This window comes from Martes martes (assembly GCF_963455335.1).
Source record: "Martes martes genome assembly, contig: scaffold_372, whole genome shotgun sequence".
Classification (NCBI taxonomy): Eukaryota; Metazoa; Chordata; class Mammalia; order Carnivora; family Mustelidae; genus Martes; species Martes martes.
In genome coordinates this window covers 1,199-26,008 of record NW_027666345.1, presented here as the reverse complement: position 1 = coordinate 26,008, position 24,810 = coordinate 1,199, and the positions used below count along the sequence as shown (strand labels likewise).

General features: G+C 38.4%; 1 protein-coding gene across 1 annotated transcript; it reads right to left on the bottom strand.

Moving 5' to 3' along the window:
• Positions 1-3,208: 3,208 nt before the first annotated feature.
• Positions 3,209-23,732, bottom strand: LOC308338071 (syndetin-like; the record flags this gene model as incomplete). The annotated part of the gene is made up of 7 exons (XM_080831635.1): positions 3,209-3,923; positions 6,203-6,392; positions 8,396-8,517; positions 12,353-12,511; positions 13,504-13,600; positions 14,648-14,796; positions 23,652-23,732. Coding segments are annotated over 7 exons (918 nt in total), but the record flags the coding sequence as incomplete, so codon positions are not given.
• Between the last annotated feature and the right edge of the window lie 1,078 nt (positions 23,733-24,810).

Genomic DNA, 24,810 nt, shown 5'->3' with positions numbered 1-24,810 from the left:
GAAATAAGGTAGACAGCAGGCAGTCAGAAAAATTGTCTTCCAATAGCTAACTGAGGGTGTAATTACACTTTAGGGGAGGCTCCAGAAGGGACTTCTGCTGAAATGGAAACCCTGACTGAAATGTCCCTCCTGTCTAAGGCAAAGATTGGTATGCTATTTGTGGTAGTTGGACCAAAATGCCCACAGTATGGAAATGTGTTTTCTTTAAAACATAAATCTTTTTGGTTTCTGGTAGGTAGAACCAAGAAACAAGGGACTGGGAAAGAAACAGAAAATATAGGTTGTAGATGAAAAAAAAGTCTCTTTTCTAAATTGAAAGGCTCGGCTCAGTGTGAAAAACTCTGTAAAGAGGGAATCTGGAGATCCTCAGCTGGGTGGGGGTCTTCCCAGTCTTGAGATCAAGAAGGAATCACTAAAGGAGTTCATAAAAATGGTTCTTCATCAAAAACAAAAACCAAACCAAAAACAAATGTTCTAAATAAATCATATCAATAAAAGTGCCAAAGTTCCATAGAGGGATTAGTTATCCTTCGCCAAATTCCTGCCCCTTCCCCTAACAGGCCTAGCAAATAAAGGAGAGAATGTAATTATGGGTTTGTTTTCAAACTGAACAACTGATGCAGGTATATTCAGCAATATTCACAGAAGGATGCACCAGCCAGAAAAAGTCTACCCGAGTTAATGAACTATTTTTCTGCATTATTTTCAAACGAGTTAAGAATTCTCATGTAGAAAGTCTGACATAGTTTTGTCCTTGGAAATGTCATGCATCTTGAACTTTCTGATGGCCTTTAAAAATTTGTGGATGATAAGAACTAAGCAAATATTTTCCATAATTCTAAAAAAGAAAGCTGCACTGGTCTTAATATTTACAAAGATCATACCAGAGTATTAATAATTTTTTGTCATTAATCATTCTCAAGAGTTAAATATCATTTGTCTTAACTACTAGGTCTGCATTAAAAATTACTCCAAAGAATAAATATAGAAATATAAATATTTTCCTCTGGACGTCCTCATTTTGCTCTGAGCACAATCTGCATTTCATCTTCAGGTCCAATTTTTCATTACAAAAGATTAACTATGCTTTCAAAGCGAATTGAATTACAAGTCTTTTTTATGACTACATTTCAGTGAGCAGGTAAAGAAAAAGCTATTCAATCTAACTTAAAGTTTCACTTTAGCACTCAGCTAAATAGAAGTTTTCAAAGGAAATTCTGCTTAAAGAGATGATAAAACACTATATGGTCCCGGCTTCAAGCAAAATTCTATTTCATTTTGTAAGCTGAGCAAATAAGCTTACTAGTTAAAGTGAACTTATAAGATCTCTGTAGGCTTTATAAACTGAAGCAAACTAGTTCACTTGAACTGTTACTTATCTCCCTAGCATTTTTAAATGCAAGACAATGTATTTATAGAAATAATCATTCTTTTTCAGGGCATGCTATTTTACCATGCTCCCATATCAACTTAAAATCTTGAATTTCATAGGACACTTTCATATGAAAGGTCAAAGTTCAGGAAAACTTAGAAACAAAAAGAAATTTTTGTAACAGTAAAAATTTTGGAATATGGATAATTCCATTTATATTCTCAAGCTTTTAAATTCTATTTATCTTAAAATTAGTTTCACAAAATGTTATATGGTATAATTCATTATCACCTATAACGTCTGGTAACTCTCTTGTTATTAGGTAATTTCACAACTCAAGTCTCCTGTTACTGGTTTGATGTTAATAAGCACTTATTAAGCTATACCGAAATGGAAAAAAAAAAAAGCTTTTTCAAAAATATTTATCAAAGCAGGATATGGGTAAGTTAAAAGTTCTGTCTGACTGCATAGTTGATTCCCTAACAAGTAATTCTTTTGTCTCAATTCCTGTCATCCTGGAAAACATTCTATCTGGTAGGTAATTGCTATTCATACTATCTAAGGCAAACTAAACTAGAAATTAAAGAAAGCCACTATAAAGTCCAAGTAAAGAAGAAGAAAAAAGCAGCTCCTAATCAACTGAGAAATAAATGAGCTGATTAGCTCTTTATGTCCCAGCTGAATGTGTCATTTAAACACAAGGACCTGTGCTCGCTTCGGCAGCACATATACTAAACACAAGGACCAAGTTTATTTCATATTTGTTTTCTTCCGGTGGCTGCATAAGGATAATGGCTACTGGCAGAATCTGCCTTACAAGTTACGCACTCTAACGCCACAAGTAGACCATCACAGCCTCAGGTTCATACCTTTTTACAAGAGGAAAGTTTTACAGCAATATTGACAGTGAATGAACTGCAAAGTGAGAGGCTGAAAACAAAAAATTCATCATACAGACACACATACTAACACCCACACAGAGATATATTCTCAAAGCGCTTTGTATTACACTACACCAGTTATGAATATCTGCAGGGAAAGGCAGACACTGAGTGGCAATCACCTTCTTATTCGCCTCCAGACTTGACCATGGGCCACCCTTCACCCTCCACTTCCCTGACTCAGTTCCCCGTAGACTCACAGAACACAAGGCCCATTTCTCACGAGATGATGCTTCAGGATTCTGGGAGCTACTGATGTTACAGGTCATGCCCAGCATACCTGGACCAACACCATGCAAAATGAAGAGTCTTCTACTCTCCAGTCACAAAGAACATGCAAAAAATTCCTTCACAGGAATTGGCAAGAGTGCATGGGATACTGATTTTTACATTGTATATGTTGATACTGAAGAGCTCTGGTTTCAAAGCAAAGTACACAGTTACTAAAGACTGAGTTCTAAAGTTTAGCTAGTTCACATTATTTTACATCTGTGATACAAAGCAGGTATCTAAGAAAGATGAATATAGGACCATAAACTTATGCTTGACTACTAACGTTCTTTTCCTAAGTCAGCTAAGCCAGGTTTTCCTGTCCCAAGACAAAAGCAGAATTCAAAGACAACAACGCTTATGTGAAAAAAATGTCCCACATTAAAAAAAAGAAGAAGAAGAAGAAGAAGAAGAAGGAAAGGAAAGAAAAAAAAAAAAGCCACAATCGCTATTCTGGGTGCTACTCAGGCTCTGAAAAGGTACACCCAATGAAATTACTTTTCATCACTGGTACCAAGATGTAAGATCATTAAAATTGTTAGAACACACTGAAAAATTTCATTATTGTTTCATAAATTCTGCCTACCGTGGAACAGTATCAAAATTTAGTCTCACATAGGCGGATCATGTTAGAGTATAGTATTTATTCAATTTCATCATTTATGATCACTGTTATAACCAAATTAACCCCGACATAAACTCTGACATTTAAAAACACAGAGAACATACTGATTTTTCAGCTATTTTGCTTATGTATACTTTTCAATTCCCATGCAGTGCTCATAATTAGGAGATACTAAACATAAACCCTCCCATTTATATATTAAGAACCAAGCAGAGAGGGTAAAAAAATACCAACATAAATTCATTCTCCGAAAACTGCCCATGGATGTATTATCACTGTTCCTTCTAATTATATACTTACAGTGCATTCTTCAGTAAAATGTGTAACTGCAGTCACATAACAATACTTATGACAAGGCAATGATATCACTTCAGAAAAAGAATACAACAAATGAGACTAAAAGTTGAGGAGAAGGATCAGAGCATATAAAAGTCATTTGAGAACACCATACGAACTTCAGCGTTTTCCACTTCCCAGTTGGAAAGAACATGCACAAAGATTTCTTAGCAGACAACAGTCAGGAGTGCATGAAAAATTGGCTTTCATGTCATATATGTTGAGAAGATCAATGCATTGAGAAAAAAGAATGTGTTCATTATCTTTTGGGTCTGTCTATATCATCTATAGCAGCTAGAAGTTTTTGTCTTGCTTTCTTATTGATATGGGATCCCAGGCAAACATTTACCAGATTGGTCAGCTGCTTCGTTGAATACTCCTGCTCGGAGGGAAAAAAAAGATCCAAATTTAGTATGCTGAAAGACATGTATTGATCAATGCAAGGAAAGAACAGGCAGATACTCAGTTTTCAGTGGATAGTGACTGAGCACTACAAAATCAGTGAAAAGCAGAGGAAATTATAGTTTGAGACATGAACGTGAACTGTTTACTCAGCCGTAATAATAATAAGGACACTGCAGGATACAATGAAACAGAAAGGACTAGAATCTCTTCAATATGGCAGAGTAATCTGACATGCTATGCTTTTGTTACTTTTAAGACCACATACTTTATGCTTGTTTCTGTGAAGGTCTTTATTTATGAAGTTACTAAAATACACAGACCTCTCAAATTTTTAAAATGCTACTAAATAACTATTTTCTGGCACTCTATATTTTGCAAACATTCTAGATGAAAGGGGAAAAAGTCTCTAACCACAGAACAACTTTTCTGACTTATGATAAATGAGTAAGGTAACAAGGATCAGAAAGCTACCGGCTTTTAAACCTTCATACTGTCATTGTAGCCAGTAAGTAAAATTAAGACTATAAGTCTCTTATGCTGTACAAAGCTATTTGGTTCCTGAATTTCAGATAATGAGTTCCTAGGAAAAGAATGAATAGGGATTCACTAGAAAGGTTTGCATATTGATCTGGTTCTGGAGGATGAATAACAAGAGTTCAGATAAGGAAAGAGAGTCCTATACTACCATCTAGTAAGAAAAGTCATCTGTCTTCACAGGAGGTAACCACCTAAAGACAGCACAGTTTCAAAATAAGAGAAAGAGTTCATTTTAAAACCTCAGCAAACTATTCAGTTTGTGTATCTGAGCTCTAGGAGCACCTGTTAGCATCTGGTAAATTCTCTTAATCAGCCAATATTTAACAAGTATCCACTGTCATCAAGCACTGAGATAGGTAGGCACTGTCCCAGAAGAGAGGACAGTCGGCTCCTGAGAAAATTTCACTGAATTACAAATATTAGCTAGTTGAGGTTCTCACAAAATGCTAAGCTAAAAATTTTGGTGCACTACATTAAAAGAGGAAACTCAAAAATAGGTATCATTCTTGTATCAAATAATGGATATCTAGGAGCTGTGCCTTTCTCCTCAGTTACTTGTACTCTTTCCCTAAACACCTTCCTCAGTAGCAACCTCAAAGTGTTTATAGCTTACTTTACTAAATGGATTCCAGCAACATTCATCAGCCCATCTGTTCCTGGTTTAGCATTCTGGTTTTCAAATGTCAGAAGTCAATGGGACTAAAAGGGACAACATTTTTCTCAATTCTGGTGTACCGATCAAAATCACTGAAGATAATATTACATTTCTTCTTTGCTCCCAAAGATCTGAAACTGACCCACAGTGGGCACATTTACATAAAACTCAGGCTAATATTCATTTCTTTTTTTCTAGAGTACTGAAACCAGACTGGATGAGGCTGATAAAGTAAATATAAATAATTCCTTATTTCCTTACCCAGTCAAATAAAATAAAAATTTACTTAGCTTTTACCCATGATGTTTATAGCTTAAGTAAATGTGATCACTAGAGTTACTGAAGAAATAAAATGAGGTGATAATTTTAATACTTCCCATATTTTCATTAAGTCTGTCTTCCCATACTGCCTACCTAGACGAATGATAGAACAATCATATTAGGAAAGCCCCCACACTGAGCATGTTCTGGTGACAGATGTTGAGTTGAACTGTGTCAAAAATGCAGCATCCTAAATAACACTTAATAAATAATACTTTTCTCTACGTATCTATATATCAACACAAAAGAAAAACAATCATATCTATACTCAAGGTAAAATCTAATGAAGGAGGAAGTTAAATGTAGCCATTTCAATATTAATATAGTCACTCATAACTAATAGATGTCAGTGTGGTCAGGACAACACCAACTCATTGTTGAGAGCTATAAGGCTTAAGTTATATAATAGACATTAGCTTGTGAATCACTTCAATGTTGCTGTCTTCAATTTGTCTTGATGTTAACCAACTTCAGCCTTTTCCCACAACACAGCTGCAGGATAAACACAGCTAAAGTTCAGACTCTGGCTACCTTTACAGATAATTACTGTTGCAGTTCAGAAAGATCTCAAAGGGATTTGATTACGCAAAGGGCACTGCATAGACAAAGTGTGAATATGGTAAAGAATCAGCTGATGCTTTATATTTCACTCCCATGATTTTGAATTATATGATACACCAGACAAGAACAGCACAAAGGAAAAGGAATAAAAACTTAATTAACTGTTTTCCAGCTCTCACCCTGTGCTCTTTGATCCAGCGTTCCATGTCATTCTCGGTTAGATAGTAGGCTTTAATATAGGTTTCCACAAATTCTTTATCAGGAATAGGTCTAATATCTGTTAGTTTTTCAAGTTTCATTAAAAACTGTTGAAAATCCAATTGCATCAAGGCACGACCCTCATTACTACACTTCTTGACGTTGGCATATCTAAGATACACAATAATAAAAAACCAGAAATGATGGGATGGAAAAAGAAACCTGTAGGTACTCAAACTCTTCGTTAACCCGTGTCTGGACAGATTCTCCAGAAACGAGAGGGTTCTAGGAAAAAGCACATGAGCCTTCTGTCAGAAAGACTTAGCTGCATTGGGGCCCTCAGCTGTCATTTTGCCTACGGGGCCTCAGCTTCCTCATTTGCAAAGCAAAGAGACTGAATAACTTCTGAAGTTCTTTGCTGTTCAACAGACTACAGTGCCCCCCCACTCCATAAACATAATCATCTGTAAGAAAGTTAAACTGGTCTTCCAGTAAATCTGGCTGCCAAGAATTATTTCTAAGCTGGGCTATGAATACTCCAAAGGAATCTTAGTTTCATAAAACTGTTCAGTGTTGTTAACTACCAGATGTAAAGGAAACAAAAGCAGTAATTCCCCCATGGACTGTCAGCTGAACCGAAGAAACATGTGAGCATATAAGCAAAAAAAGGATATACATACTTGTCATAAACTTTATAGACTTATTCTGACACCCCACACTACTGAAAACCTGTGTATTCTAAGGTGGAATAGTAATAAGAATGTATTAACCCTAAGAGTACAACATGTTATTACTCGTAAGTCAGTGTCTCATTCCTTCAATAACACAAAATGTGGAGAATCCAACCGCAGGAATGTGGTACTTCCCCTTAGGAAATTTACAAGGACACTGAAGTGCAAATTATTAGAAGTGACCGGACTTTTCTGTTTTGTTTTGTTTTAATAAAAAGTGTTTTGTACAGAAATACAACATTATTCACTTTTCTACTTTACTAAACAAATTTATTAAAAATACTTTTCAGGGGCGCCTGGGTGGCTCAGTGGGTTAAAGCCTCTGCCTTTAGCTCAGGTCATGATCCCAGGTTCCTGGGATCAAGCCCCGCATCAAGCCCTGCATCAAGCCCCGCATTGGGCTCTCTGCTCAGCAGGGAGCCTGTTTCCCCCCCTCTCTCTGCTTGCCTCTCTGCCTACTTGTGATCTCTCTCTGTCAAATAAATAAATAAAATCTTAAAAAATATATATGTATACTTTTCAGTTGTGACTGTTGACACAGAGCCATTCTGTGATTTCCAGCAATGCTGGTTTCAATACAGAGTGCCAAAACTGTTGTCAGCTTGTCACTGTTACCTTCCCACTCTCTAATACATTCTTCTTTATATCAAAGAAGAAATGAAAAGAAATCAGATAAACGAGAGTGTGGAAATTCAACTGAATGTGCAATTCCAGAACACTGTGAATGGTCTCTGAGACAGCAGCTGGATTCCCAAACATAGTTTATATTCTAGACGTAAGCATTGTCTCTGAGTAAGTGGGAAAATTAGTATTGATAGATCTTCAAACTCAACATATGGAAGATTTATACAGTTTACAATGATATAATAAGGATACCACTAACAGACATAGTGGTTATGAGACCTGATTTTGCCATCAGAAGTTCATAAACCTTCTTGGTGTTTGAAAACTGTGTGAACCTGGGCAATTTATTTAATCTCTTGATTTTCTGAGGTTTTCTCCTTGATAAAACAGAGAGAATAATGGTTCTATCAAAGAGCTAATGTTAGGATTTGGTGATATAAACCTGTGAAGTGCTTGATCCAGTAAATGACACAGAGTGCTCAATAACTGTTATGCATAATCATCATAATAATTACATCATTAAGCAATAATAACTATTATGAGTTTAACTTTCAGATCACCATGAGATGCTATTTTCCGTTGTCCCCTACTAGCTGGTTCTAGCTGGTTACTAGCTGGTTTTAAAGCACAGAGAGCGGAGGCACAGAGGGATTTAAGGTTTCTTCAATAATGTTCTAAAGTCAAACCTAAATTATTATGAGATTGTCTGCTGGCCAAGACTTTCTCTACCTATTCTATCCGATAATGACAACATACAATGTGATCTGTACATTACAATTTGTCACTGAAGAATCAGATAATGCTTTCATGAAAACTTACCCTTCCACAATAGTTCTGTTGGCCAGCCGTATACAGTGTTCCCAAAGTATATTAGACACAGGCAGGGGTATCCGAACTCTCTTAGAAACCTCATTTAACCTCCTGTTAAACTGCTCAAATTCCTAAGAAGACAAAAATTATGGCCATATAAGAATATAATTATAATGCCATATTGCTCTCCCACCTTCCTGGCAAAGAAGAAGATTTAGAAAGACTCAGAATCAAACCAAGTAATACAAAGAGAGAATACAAATATAACTTGGACTTTTTAAGTACTTCACATTGAATAAACTATGTTGTGATACAGAGCACACGACATTTCATCTCCAAGGAAATAAGTGTCATTAATAGATTAAGCAATGCTAACAATGTTCAAATGCTTCTTCATCTCAAATTTTTCTAGTCATGTCGGTATGGATTAAAAGAGTTTAATAACCTAATATGTCTTTAAAATGATCTTCAAGAAATCCAGTTTAAAAAAATATTTTGATAAGCTTTCAACTCAGAGTGAACTGTGAACCCTTTGTAATTTGAGGCTATATACTCCTTAGAGAATAATCGAATAAATTATTCTCTATCTTAAACATTCTTTAAAAGTAAATTAGTTATATTCCAAATGATTTGAAAGCAATGAATAGCTGCAAATTTTTAGTGCAAAGGAAAAACTAAAACATAAAATACTTCCTATTTCGTACAGAAAAACTGAGTATTTTTATTACTTATTAGGAACTTTCATGATACCGCTCTACTAAAAATAAAAATGTATGTAGATAATTTAGACAAATTCTAACAACTTCAGGAAAGCAAACAGTTTACCCTTCAATAAATGTATTTCTAGTTTCTTTGGACTACTGTCACCTAAATATGTTCATTTACAAAAGTAAATGCTATCGCTCCTTCCCTGACAATACATTTCAAATGAATTTAACAAGATTTAAAATGGCATTTTTTTTCTTTAGTTTCCTCAAGACAGCAGCTACATAATGCTTAACAAGTCAAGAGTGACATGTGTTCAAATTCTCTAATAACACACAGGAGGAAAAAAAAAATCTAATCTAATCATCACCACTCAAGCTACCACATGATTACTTATCATCCTTTTGCTTTCCTGTTAATCACAATTTTTTGAATTTATTTTTGACAGTTAACTGCTTTTAATTATTTATGAAAAAGTGAATTTTCAATCCACCAAGCTTCCTTTTGAAATTCAAAGTTAAATAAATAATTGCTCTTCATCCTTTCCATTTTATGAACCTAGCGGAACACTAGTATTTGCTATTGTATTTATGCTTCACTGCAGTAAACCCTGCTTTAGATTTCCAGTCACGATTCAGTGCTTTCACTAATATTTTAAAAATAAAGTTATATGCTGTGGCATCTGGGTGGCCCGGTCACTTAAGCGTCTGCCTTAGGCTCAGATCAGGATCCCCGGGTCCTGCGAAGCGCTGGCAAACTCGGTCCGCCTGCCCCCCATGCTGCCGCAGAGGAGACGAGAGACCTTCACGTCCTGGTGGAGGAAGACCGTCAGTCTTCTGGAGAGTCCGTGGAGTTTAATCCCATTCATTCTGTCCTGGAGGAAGATGAGGACGACGAGGAGCCACCCAGAAATCCTCCTTTACCACGAGCCACGCTCATTTGAAGTGGGAATGCTCGTCTGGCTTGAGCACCAGAAATACCCCTTCTGGCCAGCAGTGGTCAAGAGTGTCCGGCAAAGAGAGAAGAAAGCCAGTGCTCTTTATCGAGGGGCACATGGACCCAAAAGGGAGAGGACGCTCAGTGGCTCCCACCTGTTCCTGCAAACTGTACTCCACCCCGGTCGTGGCGGGTGCTGTGAGCAGCAGCCCCGCTGTCACCGGTTTTGTTGTTTGCTTAGCTATCTGGTCATCTGCCGCCAGGCCGTAATCCCTGGATGAAAACGCCCTGCTTCTCCCTCTCCCTCTTCCCCTCTGCTCCTGCTCATACTCTCTCTATTGCTCTCAATCTCTCTCAAATAAATAAAACCTAAAAAAAAAAGTTATATGCTAACTGTAAACAATGTCATTCTACTAACTGCTAACTTCAGTGTTCAAGAATGTTTGTTGTTAAATGAACAATAAAACCATTTCATTTTACTTAAGATTTTTGAGGGGCAACAAATGCAGATTGCTTTTTACCTAAAGGTTTGGATTTGGAAAAGTAATAGAACAAATAAAAGTTATGTAAGAGCTTCTTTAGGAGAGGTTTTAAGCTGCTAAAAACTGGTTCAGGTTAATAATCTTAATAAGTTTGGTTCTTTCTTACAGTATTAATGTTTCTTATAATTAAAAATAACTAGGGGCGCCTGGGAGGCTCAATCTGTTGAGCATCCGACTCTTGGTTTTGGGTCAGTCATGATTTCAGTCGTGGAATCAAGTGTCATATCCAGCTCAGTGCTGAATCTGCTCGAGATTCTCTCTCCCTCTCCCTGCTCATGGTACATGCACTCTCTCTCTCAAATAAATAAAATCTTAAAAAAACAAACAAAAAACCCAAGAAGAACTAAGAATCCTTCTAATATATATATTCACTGAGTGCAGAAATCTCTGTCTTCTTGCTTCTCTATGAATACCATGGTTGGCATGCCATAAAAAATAAAATCAACTTCTCAAAAACAAAATTGATAAAAAAAAAAAAGGGTATGAGATTATTTATAAATTACATTTGACTATCACATTCCAAATTAAGATTCCCAACTGAAGTTTATGGGAACCCTAGAAATCAAAGTTCTCCCAGGGAGGCAATTACAGAGCACCCTCAGACCCGACAATAACCCCTAGACACTGCTAACTTTTCTCCCACCCTTAGTTCCTGAGTAGTCTGGGGAGGGTCTCGCAATCTCCCTTACAGAGTTCCAGGAGGTCACCAGGCAGAGAGATGACGAATTCCGCCACTATCTCTGTTCTGATCTCTGGCTTTGCTTACTGGTTCACAAGTATCCCGGCTACCATCTGTTGTCCTGACTAAGCAGTGAGAATGTTTGTGTGAATGAGATAAAAGCCAGGAGCTTAAGAAGGGCCAATTTCCTTTTCACTAACAAATATAAAAAACAAGACTTTTCTGAAAGCGCTTTTCATCTCCTCAAATGCCCTTGCTTCTCCTCAGATATCCACATGGCTCATCTCCTGGCTTCCTTTGGGCTGCTCCCCAATTCTCACTTCATCTCCTGATAAGTATCCCCTTCTCTGACCACACGTAAATAAATAATATTGTTCCCAAACCACACCTTGCACTCTCTATCCCTCCTCTGCTTCTTATTTATTTTTTCACAGAGCTATTAATTATTTGACATATTTTATCTTAATTTATGTCTTTACTGCTGTCTCCGTACTGGCATGTAAATTTCCTGGGGATATGTAAATTCCTTAATCACAACTATGCTGTCAGCACCCAGATCAGTGTGTGGCACATGTGATCTATAAATATCTCTTGATGCATAAATGACAAGAGGTGTACAATTCTTTCCAGAAAACTTTTAAATGTAGTCTAAGTTTTAAATGCAAAGGTGTTTGCATAACACATTGCAAAAGTAATGTAATTTCTGGAAAAACAGCAACAACGATAATACAGAATAATCAGGGGCTTGGTCTCTTGCTAATAAATCTACACAACTACAGAAACATCTAATTAAATAGAAATATCTTCCTGTCACCATAGTCCTGGTTATTGAAATTACTTAAAATGAAAGTCAGCCAAGACATCCCAATCAAACTCTAATTCAAGATGGGAAATTAGTGAGCAAAAACAAAAAAATCTACGAAGAATTCTTGGGTCTAAAAGAACACAAAATTCAAAAACAAGTCTATTCCGATTCAGGGGCTTTAACACCATGATGCTAGAAATGTGGTAATAACGATAATCCCACTACTTCGGAGCAAGTGCAATGACAGGAACAGCTCTCCTGGCAGACTCATCTTTAAAAAGGTGTTTCCGCGTACTTGCCTTCAGCAGTGCATCTACATAGATGTTGTGCTGTGACATAATTTCTTTTACGTCCCACTTCACATTAGCCATCAGGAGCAGCATCTGTTCATAATCAATAGCTTTACCGGCTACAATCCAATAAATTGGTTTGCGTAGTTCACTGGCAGTCGAGACTGTCTGAAATACATTTCAAAGAAAGGAAAACAAATATTTTCTAAAAGTATCAAGTTTGTAAAAAATATTTTGTATCTATTTCGAGTATACATCACATCTAAAAATAAAACATACACAACTGGATATTTAAATTATGAAAACACTTCAGTTCGTTGGCAAAGGACTTACTCAAAACACTTTTGAGACATACAATCAACTTGAGGTCACTGATGCCACAACAATAAAAGAACCACAGATTCTCATGGAGATGAGCAAATATCTCCCATGTCTTTTCACTTCTGTCCATTTCCACTCTACCTGCCCCATGAGGAGATTTTGTCATCTCTCAAATGTATACCCGTGACAGCCTACAAGCCAGGCTCCCTGTCCACAGGCCTGCCATCTATTGCTGCCAACCCCTCTTTCTAAAACACATACTGAACAGGCCACTTACCGGTTTCAAATCCTCTGGTCCCTTCCCAGTACCCTGGAAACAGAGCCCACCTCCTGGCTGAGAGCACTACGCACCATGTGGCTCCTGCTTCTTACTCCAGCTGTCTCTCTCACCACTGGCCCCTTCCCCTGCTCTGACAGTCTTTGAGTTCTCGGCAGCTAACTCGCACCAGGCTCTCTCTCACTGGCTGGTCTCCTGTGAGCCATTCCCTTAGCTTGCAATATACTCCCACCGCAGCCACCTGCCCTGGTTTAAACAACCCTCCCCCAGACAGCCTTTCTAGAAAACCTTCTCCCGATGACACCTCCTTTCTTCATCCAGCCAATGTTAAAAACCCTGCTGCTGTTTCTTTCCCCTTATCATACTTTATTGTAAATACAGCTGTAATGTGCATTGGATGAAAAGGTACAGGAGCTGCTCAGTAAGTATTAACTTACTATGGGAATTCATGAGTGAATAAATGTTTGTTAATTGCTCTCCTGGAATCTGGAGACTGGCCACCAGTTAAAAAACCCCAAATAATGTGTTCCCAGCTGAAATGACATCCAAGAGTGTCTCTGACCTGAGAATAAAACTGCTGAAGAAAGGGCTTTTTGACTGCAGGCATCACGGCATCCAGATGGGGTTGAAGGAACTCAAACTGTTCAGCCAAGAATACCCTAAAGGGAATAAAGAATGCATTGCATAAGCAGAGGGCATGATCCATGTCCTGTCAAGACTTTTGTGCAAGTCACCTCTAAGATCTCTAAGCACAAGTTCGACCTAAGTTAAAATTCCTCTCCACTTGAGTGAACTACCTTGTATTAGCTCATTTACAACCTACCCAAAAGTTACTGCTGAGCTTATCATGGATTGGGAGCAGAGGTGGAAGAAGGAGACTTCAAATAAACTGCTCTGGAAATCACAAGGTGTACAGAGAGGCTGCTCTGCATGTGACACAGCACAGATCACAGGAGAGACGGAAGAAAAAAAATTAACAGGCTTTTTTTTTTTTTTTTTTTAAAGGATTTCCTGTAAGGATCCCATTTAATTATATAAAACAGAGAGTTGAATTCACAGATTTAACATCTGGCTGGCACATCTCCTAAGTAACCTCATGCAGCAAACTGTAGCTTGGCTGAGATATACACGTGAACTTCAGGTCAGGAGGCTGGTGTGCAGGAGTGGAGTCATTTGCACGGAGATTTGTCAGCAGCTGCCCTGTTTTTCTCTATTTTTTGTTATGTATGCAAAAACTCTTAACTGATACTGGACTACATTTTATAGAAGAAGTCATGTGCTTTACCTGTACTAAAAATGGGGGATTTATAAAGGTCAGGAAGCATTCCTGCTGATGTCGAGGGCTAACTATATTTAACACTAAACTGACGCTGTAACTAGTTTCTCTAGAATCACAATTTGATAGGAAAATATAAAGTATGCTATGATGTGGTTACTTTTTTGTAAATTTTTACTTTAAAGCAAGGATCACGTTGCTCACGACTGAAACCTAAAAGATTTCCCTTTTTCCACTGACATAACTGAACACAATCATGCAGTTTTTAAAAAATCAATTGGTGATCTATTTCAGGAGAGACTTCTTAGAAATAAATAAGTGACACTCAGAAGTAGGAGAAGGATGCAGCTAGAAATCTAATTACACAGTGCTTACTTTTATAACTTGTCTTAAATACTTAAAGGCAAAGCAACGGGTTTTAACAACTTACAAGGATTCTGTGGCTACCACTCTTTCCGCCAGCCCATACAACGTATCCCCAGATGTCAAAACCACCAGGTGACTGAGGTGTGGGCTTGGCACTTTCTCCTTTCTCTCCTCTGCTGCTGTGAGGGTGGCGGTAGGATCAGCTGAAACTTCCTGAAAACAGAACACACGTGCACACACAGTCTGAAATCAAATCTAATAGCAATAAACCATGTGGTTTTACAAAACTGGACCTGTAATTAAAATACTCGTAGGCATGCATATTAATCACATTTAGTTTCTGTTCTTTCTTTTCTTTCTTTTATATTTTCTAACTACTGGAAATTTCCTTTTTATACTAAGTGAAAACGATCCAACTCCATATGCTATTATCTGTGCATGACCTAAAATCGGCCAACACAAGCAATATTTATGAATTGGAAGATATTTCATAGAGACAATAGCGAGATGCCCTTCGAGAACCTGTAAATGAGGAAAGAGAGACAGCCTCTGGAGGACTGAGCTGGCACATTCCAAAATTATGGTGTGGTTAACCATTTCACATCCACACTTTAATCAAGGTAACCTTGGTATAATCTCAAGAAGGCAGGACTAGAATGCACTTATAAACTGAAACTGAGCTAACTGTGTTGGTAGATGTCTGGAGTCACATTACTGATGAGAAGGAAGGTGGCTAATGGGATGCCTGAAGAGCAGGGTGTATTGATTTTAAAAGATCCTCCAAGGGGGTGCCTGGGTGGCTCAGTGGGTTAAAGCCTCTGCTTTCGGCTCAGGTCATGATCCCAGGGTCCTGGGATCAAGCCCCGCATCGGGCTCTCTGCTCAGCGGGGACCCTGCTTCCTCCTCTCTCTCTGCCTGCCTCTCTGCCTACTTGTGATCTCTGTCTGTCAAATAAATAAATAAAATCTTTAAAACAAACAAACAAACACAGATTTATGGGGCGCCTGGGTGGCTCAGTGGGTTAAAGTCTCTGCCTTCGGCCTGGGTCATGATCCCAGGGTCCTGGGATGGAGCCCCGCATCGGGCTCTCTGCTCGGCAGAGCCTGCTTCCTCCTCTCTCTGCCTGTCTCTCTGCCTACTTGCGATCTCTGTTTGTCAGATAAATAAATATCTTTAAAAAAAAAGATTCTCCAAGAAAATTAGGGCACAAAAATTGGGTACAAACAAATCTAAAAGTGTACAAAATATAAATCTTGATTACTTCTTAAATGAATTATATAGTCACAAATCTCCAACACTTGCCTTATGAATGAAGGATTCTGGGAGCATAACAGGTTTATAAATTTAGCGAAATGGAACTAAAACATTATAAAACCTTCCAAGTTAGAAAATGGTTTTATTCTTCTTTAGTTCTTTTTTGTATCCTATCTTCCACAAAAGATATTGTTTCTCTTCAATCTCTAATTACTCAATTAGCATTTAAAAGTTATTTTGGGAACAACTGTGCTTTCTCTAAGGGAGAATCGGGATAAGGAAACTATGCAAGTTAATCAAAGTCACAACTCCAGTATTTATTTTCTTCTACTAGAAAGGAAAATAATCACCCGTCTCCTGCACGCACGCACGTGCACACACACACACACACAGTCATAAAATGGCTGCCTGTGCTACTTCTTTTAATGCCAGTGTTTATGTAATCACCATCTACCAGACTATCTAAGTGAGGAACCCTGGAATCATTCGTGTCTCCCCTTTCCTTCCCCACTCCATCATGCCTAAGCACACACCTCTCCTTTGTTTCTTCCTGTCACTGCTTCATTGGTACCAAGGCCCCACAGCATTCTTACTGAACTAACAGTCCCCAAATAGAGACCTCTCTCTCTGGCTTCTCCTATTTCTACTTCGCGTTGCACACAATTCACTGGCTGATTTTTCTAGAATACCTAAGTGATCTTTCTAAAATGGAGACATTACCACACCACTCCCCAGTTTAAAAGTCTCAATTGACTATCCAGGCCTTACAGACAAAAGCCTAAACTTGTCACCATGATATTACCAGCTACATTGCCAGCTTCACTTCCAAGTAATCTGCTACGCCCCTAGGGTCTAGCTGCATTGGGCTACTTGTTACACCTGTCCTACTGACACTCTTCTCTTACCAGCTCTCTGCTCTTTGCCTAGTTCTGTCCTCATCTTTCAAGTCTGAGGTCATACTTAACCTCCTTTCTATTACTTTCTCAGTCTCCCAAGAATAATTAGTATCTTACTTCTGTTTGTTTTTTTTTTTTAAGATTTTATTTATTTATTTGACAGAGAAAGCACGCACACACAAGCAGGGGGAACTGCAGGCAGAGGGAGAGGGAGAAGCAGGCTTCCCACTGAGCAGAGACCTGATGTAGGACTCAATCCCAGGACCCTGGGATCATGACCAGAGCTGAAGGCAGACGCTTAACCGACTGAGCCATGGAGGCGCCCAGTATCTTACTTGTGTTAATGTTACTTACACATATACCTATTTCTGTATACGGCATCAAGTGCACTTTGTCAGTTGTGGTTTCCCAGCCCCTCTACCTTACTGAGTTCTTGGGAGTATTAGAACCAATTTCATCATTTTTGTATCTCAAGACCTTGGGCATGCCTCCTTCGTGAGCAGACCCTCAAACAGTTTAATTGATGAAGATGGTAAGGGAGTCTTTACTTCATCTCCTCTTATTCTCTTTCAAGCCCATTCCAATCAGGTTTTTGTCTCTTCTATTCTAAAAAAAGTTATCAAGGTTCCCAGTGGCTTCTTATGGGCAAGTCCAACAGTCAATTCTGAATACCTTTTTTATTTAAACTATTGTAGCATCCTACATGGCTAATCCTGAAAAACTTTCTTCACTTAGTTTCCAGAGTACCATACCCTCCTGGTTTTTCTCCTACACCACTGGCCGCTTCTCAGATTCCTTTGCTACTCTGTCCTTTTCTCCCTGACCTTTAAACCCTCGAGTGTCCTAGAGTTTACCCCTCAGACTTCTCTCACTCAAATTCTACTTCCTAGATTTCATCCCCCATTTTATTTTATTTTATTGTTATTATTTTTTAAAGATTTTACTTATTCATTTGACAGAGAGAGACCACAAGTAGACAGAGAGGCAGGTAGAGAGAGAAAGAGAGGGAAACAGGCTCCCTGCTGAGCAGAGAGCCCCATGCGGGGCTTGATCCCAGGACCCTGGGATCATGACCTGAGCCGAAAGCAGAGGCTTTAACCCACTGAGCCACCCAGGCGCCCCTCATCCCCCATTTTAAATATCCACATGCCAAGAGCTCAAAATTTACATGCTAGCCCTGACCTCTCTCTTACCTTTAGTGCATTTAACATATCTGAAAACTGAACTCAAATATGTCCCTCCTAAAAGTCTTATCCATCTCCAATAATAGCACCACCATTCTCCAGAACTTAGGTGTCATTGTTGACTCCTCTCATGGTCATACCTCACTTATAATCCAGCAACAAATTTAGATGGACCGGTCTACCTTCAAAACAGATCCAGAATCTGACCATGTCTCACTACTTCTTCCACTATAACTGGTACAAGCCATCTTCTTTCTCTCCTTAATTGTGATACACTATAGTGAAAATAATTCTCTTTTACCTAATTAAGGCAGATCATGTCAACTCCTCTGCTAAAGCTCTTCCAACAGCTTCCTGTCTTCCTCAGAGTAACATCCAAAGGCCTTAACATGGATCTAGGCTCTGGCTACCTCTTTGATTTTATCTATCACCAGCCCTCCTACTTGCTTCATTCTGGTTATCCTTACCTCTGTGCTGTTCCTGGAGTAAGTCAGACATGGTCCCATCTTAGGGCCTTTCCTGTTTCCTCCACCTGAGACACTTCTCTCCAAAATATTCCCTCTCTACTAGCAAACAAGTTGCACATGAGTAGGGAGTTTTGTCGGATTGCTCTCTCCCTACCAAAACTGTATCCTCAACTCCCAGACAGGGTCTAGCATCATACATAAAGTGTTCAATAAATAGGCACTGAATAAATGTTGTTAAATAAATGAATTATCATTCAGGTGACTCACTCCTCTATTTCTTCCTTCAGGGATCTACCTCAATGTTACCTTCCCAGAGAAGCCATGTGTGATCACCTAAACAAAATCATACCCCCTCTCTCCTCTTTCTATCCTTTCCTAGTTTTTTTTTGTAATTCCTGACACAATCTGACATTAAATTGGATATTCGTTATTCCTATCTGCCTCTTCTACCAGAAGGACCACCCACTGGTCTTCCACAAAGTACCTTGGCACTCAATGTGTGCTTGTTGAATGAATTAATAATAAAGATAGCTATCCAACTATTGCATATCCCTTGAGACTTTTCTTTTTTTTAAGATTTTATTTATTTATTTGACAGAGAGATAGAGAGAACCAGAGAGCACAAGCAAGGGGAGTGGCAGAGGGAGAAGAAGCAGCAGGCTCCCCACTAAGCAGGGAGCCTGATGTGGGGCTTAATCCCAGGACCTTGAGATCATCACCTGAACAGAAGGCGGGCGCTTAACCAACTGAGCCACTGAGTCACCCAGGCGCCCCATGAGTCTCATACTCTCCTCACATAGCTCCTTGCCTTTCAGCTACTTCCAATATTATACTTCCAATACCTCCTATAATATTCTGTATTTTCTCTTTGTGAATATCCATCTCACGGCAAGTCAATGGATAGTGAGGAAGAAGACTTAATGAAACCTTGAAACAAACAAACAAACACTAATAAAGGAATTAGGGGAAGAGATAACTCACTTGGGCCAGATGGCTAAGCTAGACCAAGTGGCCCAATGGAGCAGAAACAGGAATAACAGAAAATAATTCCAGAGAGGTAGATTTGGCTGCATCACAACAAAGCACTTTCTATCAGACAGAAGTATAAGGCAGGGAGGGTTATGAGTTTCTTATTGGAAAGAGGTTCAATCAGAAGCTGACAGCAACTCAGAATGTATAGAACTGTACAGGTTAAAGGAGCACAGATAAGTTTCCTTCTATGGATTTATAAGTAGAAACTTGGAGAATTATACTCCACAACTATATACTAGGCATTAAGCACACCCTCTCTTTTTTTTTTTTTTAAAGATTTCATTTATTTATATGAGAGAGAGAGAGCACACGTGCACAAGCAGTGGGGAGGGGCGGGCGAAGCAGACTGCCCACTGAGCAGGGAGTCTGAGGTAGAACTTGATCCCAGGACCCTGGGATCATGACCTGAGCTGAAGGCAGCTGCTTAACTGACTAAACCACTCAGGTGCCCCAAACACATTCTCTTTTAAAATATTTTGTAATTATACTGACAAAAACTGACATGAACTTTCTGCCAACACTGCACAATCTCAAACTCAAAATAGCTCCAGCATAACCATGTACACCATGAATCCCACACATTGATACTAGCAGAGTTACTTCTGAATTTCATCCTTTTATGATTAGGTATCACTATATGTATACTAAAAAATAAAAATATCTTTAAAAACTAAAAAATTCCTGTGAATGTAGATATTAACTAGCTAATTTAGGATAGAAGAGGGAGGTGGTGCTGAACGGTGACAGAAGGCAAGGATCTGTGGCCTGAGAGAAACGAAGTTTATCTCTGGGTATACGGAAAGGCCACAAGCACTCACCTACTCCATCCTTACTACTCCTCACCTACCTGCCATTCAAATGTGCTAAACTCCCTCTTTACTCACAGAGCTCTTTCACAAGAACATTCTTGCAGTGATCACTGGAATTGTTGCTCCCACTTCAAAGCGTTTGCATTTGGATACCATTCTTTGTTCCTAGTTAACACTGGCATTTGGGGCATAAAAATTATAGTAATTATCTGCTTAAAGGCTAAAGTTCTGTGTTTACGTTTGGAGAAATAAGCTTGAAGAGAGCAAGAGAGTCACAAAAATGTCAAGCTGATTTAAATAAACGGCACGTGCTTACTGCACACTTGAATGGAAAAGCTTCTAAGCTGGATCAGTGTTTAGATTACACCAGTACAATAAGGAAAAGACATAAAACCCTTTGAAGACTTTGAGAAATAAAACCTTAACCAAAATCTTTAGTTTCACAGTGAAAGTCACAATATTTAACCTCTCCTGCCACTAATAATTTACTACTACAAAGAGAAATCGTTTTTATTGACTTTTCCGGACCCATTTAAAATATATTTTTCTTATCAAAGATTTCAAGTTAGTCAAAGATCTTAAAAGCCAACAATTTAGCATCACCAAGTGTATAACTAACAATTCACAGTTCTGATACCACTATGACCTATACCTGCTTCCCTTTCTTCCTTCCCCTAGTAGGCTCCTTTTCTTGAACCTCTATTTGATGTGTCAAATTTTATTTAACTTGAACATATATGATACAAAATTTCAGGTGGCATTTTTAAGATCATAATGATTCCACAATACCTTTTACAGCTTAGAAGCAAAATTTAGAAGATATATATGGAGAAAACACAATAACCAAAAATGTGCTTATTAAACTTTTAACCAACACATAGGGGAAATACAAGAGAAAGTACAACTTTCATTTAGTGGCTCCAGATTGATTAGGCTATAAATTACTTTAACAGCCAAAGACTGTATTGAATAGCAAGAAACCAATTAATGTTCTCTGCCAATGTAGATGCAAATTAATGAAGTGAAGAAAAATTAATATACCAGCTTACAAGAACCTGAGATCAAGGTCTAGCAAATGACAAATATATTTTCTAAAATAATAAACCAATGCTTATCAGTATGAGTAATAATGTAACATGTAACACTGGAAACCAACAGAAAATTCGAGAAAAACTTCTGTATTACTGTATGAGGAATAAGGACTATGGAGAGACCCTGTCAAAAAGGTCAGCACTACTTAAAAACTGAAGAAAAGAATGACTGCTTTCATGGCCTTCTGATCCAAGGTGCAGTCTGATTTAAGAGATGGTAACCATAAGGACTTAAATAAAGAAAAGATCTCTTTAAAAGACCAGGTGCCAAAGGAAAAAAGCAGGCATATCTATCGATCCATTTACTGGAGGAGGGGTTTTTAAAAACACATTTCTAAATCTGACTACCAGTTCTGGGAAAAACTTATTCAGTGAACACAGAACTGGTCAGACACATGCTACAGATACATTATTATCCCCAGATGGGCGGCAGCTGGTGTGAGTAGCTAGTTTGTTAACCCGGTCATGATACTTCATTAGATATGGCAGAATCCGAAGCAACAAATCCATGCCTTAAGGGTCAAATATGGAACTGTGGTTTGACAATCAGCAGTCAGTAACTACCAGAGATGCCAAAGACATCAGAGTGAATGACTTTAGGGTAAATTTTGACCTATCAATCCTTTTAACTGTATTATTATTATATTATAATTAAGGAAATCTATGGCTCCAATTGTCATGAAGCCCAGACTAAGTTAAGAGTAATGGGTTCTAGAGGTAACTATGTAACTATACGCGACTCTGGACTTTCTGATTATGACCATTCAGTCCATCAATTTCAAGGCTTTCAGCCAGAAACAAGAAAAACAAGCTGTGGACTGAGATCTGGAAAACAAGATGTGATGATCAAGGTTATGCTAAGTATCAAACAAGGAGAAGCAAAACAGAAACATGGATAACTTCTAATGGAGTTGAAAGCCAATCGAGTTTACAAAAACAAAGACAAAAAATATATATAAATAAGTGGCTAGGTCAAACAAGGAGCCCTGACTCTGAACACGATCAGAATTAAATGGATAGCAAAGCCAAGAAAACAAACCAGGTTAAGCCAGTAGACAAGAAAACTCAGGGATTGGAGTTTACTCCCTTGTTCAACGAACAATCTACTGAAGTTTGCTGAGAGATAAGTGCTATGAAAATATACATATACATGTACTGGGCAGAAACATGTCCATATTATAAGGGAGATGGATGAGATGGATAGAGGTGATCTCCTCTGTGTAAAGAGTGCTCACCCAAGATATGAACACATGCCTCTCTCATCTTACTCACATCTCTGCTCAAAGGCCACTGGTCTCTCACTCTGCTTCATTTTCTTCTTAGTGCTTCTCACTATTTGACACTATATTACGTATTTGTCTCTCTGCCTCAATAAAATATTTCCAAGACAAGAATTACCTCTTCCGTGCACTGATGAATGGCCAGCACTATCACCACACCCCGCAAATCCTATTTCAATTAGTATTTCTTAAAAGAATGATTACATTGCTTTATTAAAACCTCAGTAGCAGATGTACATAATGATAGACCTTATGAGAAAAGAGGAAAATGACTGCTTGTTTGGGTAAGGTGAAGAAAAATCAGAGGATCCTGGGCTTAATGTAGATGCAGAGGAACGTGCTGAAAAACAGCAATCTCTGACTACAGTGGCCCATCGCAAGAAAAAAAACGTGTTGTTTTAAATGCCTGTGTTAGCTTAAACACTACAAAGGCTCAGCCCTGTTTTTCCGCCTAACCTATTTTCTTAAAATATACACTACATCCTGTGACACAACAGTCAGGAATCCAGAGCCCCTCCTGCATAGCCAACTATATCCAAACCTCTTCCTTGACTTTCAAGGCCATTTATAAAGTGGTCCCTAAACACTCCCTGCAACCCGACTCTTCAGTATATACCAGCGTCCCAATCACAAAGATGGCCAAACTGTGGGCCAGGCCTGCTCCCATCTCCAGGCCCTTTCTTAGCTTCTGAACCTTAATTTGAATGCCAGTCTTCCTTCTTCTTCCCACTAACCCCATGCCTGTTCTTCAAACACTAGCACAAGTCTCACTTCTTGCTTTAGTCGTTCTCTGAAATCACGTTTCCACATGAACCTTCCCTCCCCTTGAACTTGTACTGGATGTATAACCAACATCAGACTCTTCGATGTACACCAGTTTCTTCTCTCCAATCAGACTGTAAGAAACCTGTATTTACTTCCTTACAAGCACACAGTGTAATACTGAGGACTCAGGCACTCAACATACATATGGATGCACAATTTTTTATAATTGACTGGGTAGCTAATTTTTATTTTCTGTAACCCAAAAGAATTAATTCTAACTGGTTACTTACCATATCTATAAGGCTTTCTTGTATTCTGTTAAGAGTTGTTCTTAGTCTACTACTACTAAGGCCCAGTCCTGTTGATTCCAGCTGAAAAAGAGAAAGAAAGGTATGCTACATCACCTTGGAGATAATCTTTCATACATTAACCTCAAATTAACCAAGGTTAAGAATCTGATGAATTAAGAAAAAAAAAAAAAAGAATCTGATGAATTTTCACTCAGATACTTAGCCTTCAGAGGGTCTCCAAACTATATTTAAAAGTTTCAAAACATCAAGCATACTAGTCAAACCTTAGCCCTTAAGGGAACAAGAGAACTACTTCACATTTGTATTTATAGGTCACACTAGCACCTGGCAATCTAATAAATTTATCAGGAGAGAGTTCACCAGTATTTCTCTTTCCCACAAGTTATTATTTTTAGTTCTGAAACTTATGACATCAGGTACTTAAAGATAATGCACTGTGTCGTATTTATGTAGAAGCATAATAAAGCAGCCTGTCTTAAATTTTCTTTTCTTTGTAAAGATTTTATTTGTTTGACACACACAGAGAAATAATGAGAGAGAGAGAGAGAGCACAAGCAGGCTCCCCAGAGCAAGAAGCCCGATGCAGAACTCGATCCCAGGACTTCAGGATCATGACCTGAGCCGAGGGCAGACGCTTAACTGACTGAGCCAACCAGGTGCCCCTGTTTGAAATTTTCTAACACAAATTAGAGATAGCCCAAATCCTTATCCAAAAATTATGAAAAAAATTTTATTAGGCTCAGTTAACATTTCATAGTACAGAATTCGCTTTACTACATCAGAGTCAAAGCACTCATAAACATCCTCACGTAAGAACATAAATGAGAAGGGACACTCGACTGTTAAAGTAAAAAGCTGGGGTGCCTGGGTGGCGCAGTGGGTTAAGCATCAGACTGTTGGTTTCAGCTGAGGTGGTGATTTCAGGTCATGAGATCCAGAGCCTGACACTGGGCTCTACACTCAGTGCAGAGTCTGCTTATCCCTCTCCCTGCCCATGCTCCTCTCTCTTAAGTAAATGAACACAATCTTTAAAAAAAAAAAAAAAAAAAAGACATGAAAACCCAGTTAGTTGGCTCCTTAGTTGGTGATGATTCAATGGATGAATATAAATTTAATTTAGAGGTAATCATAGACACAT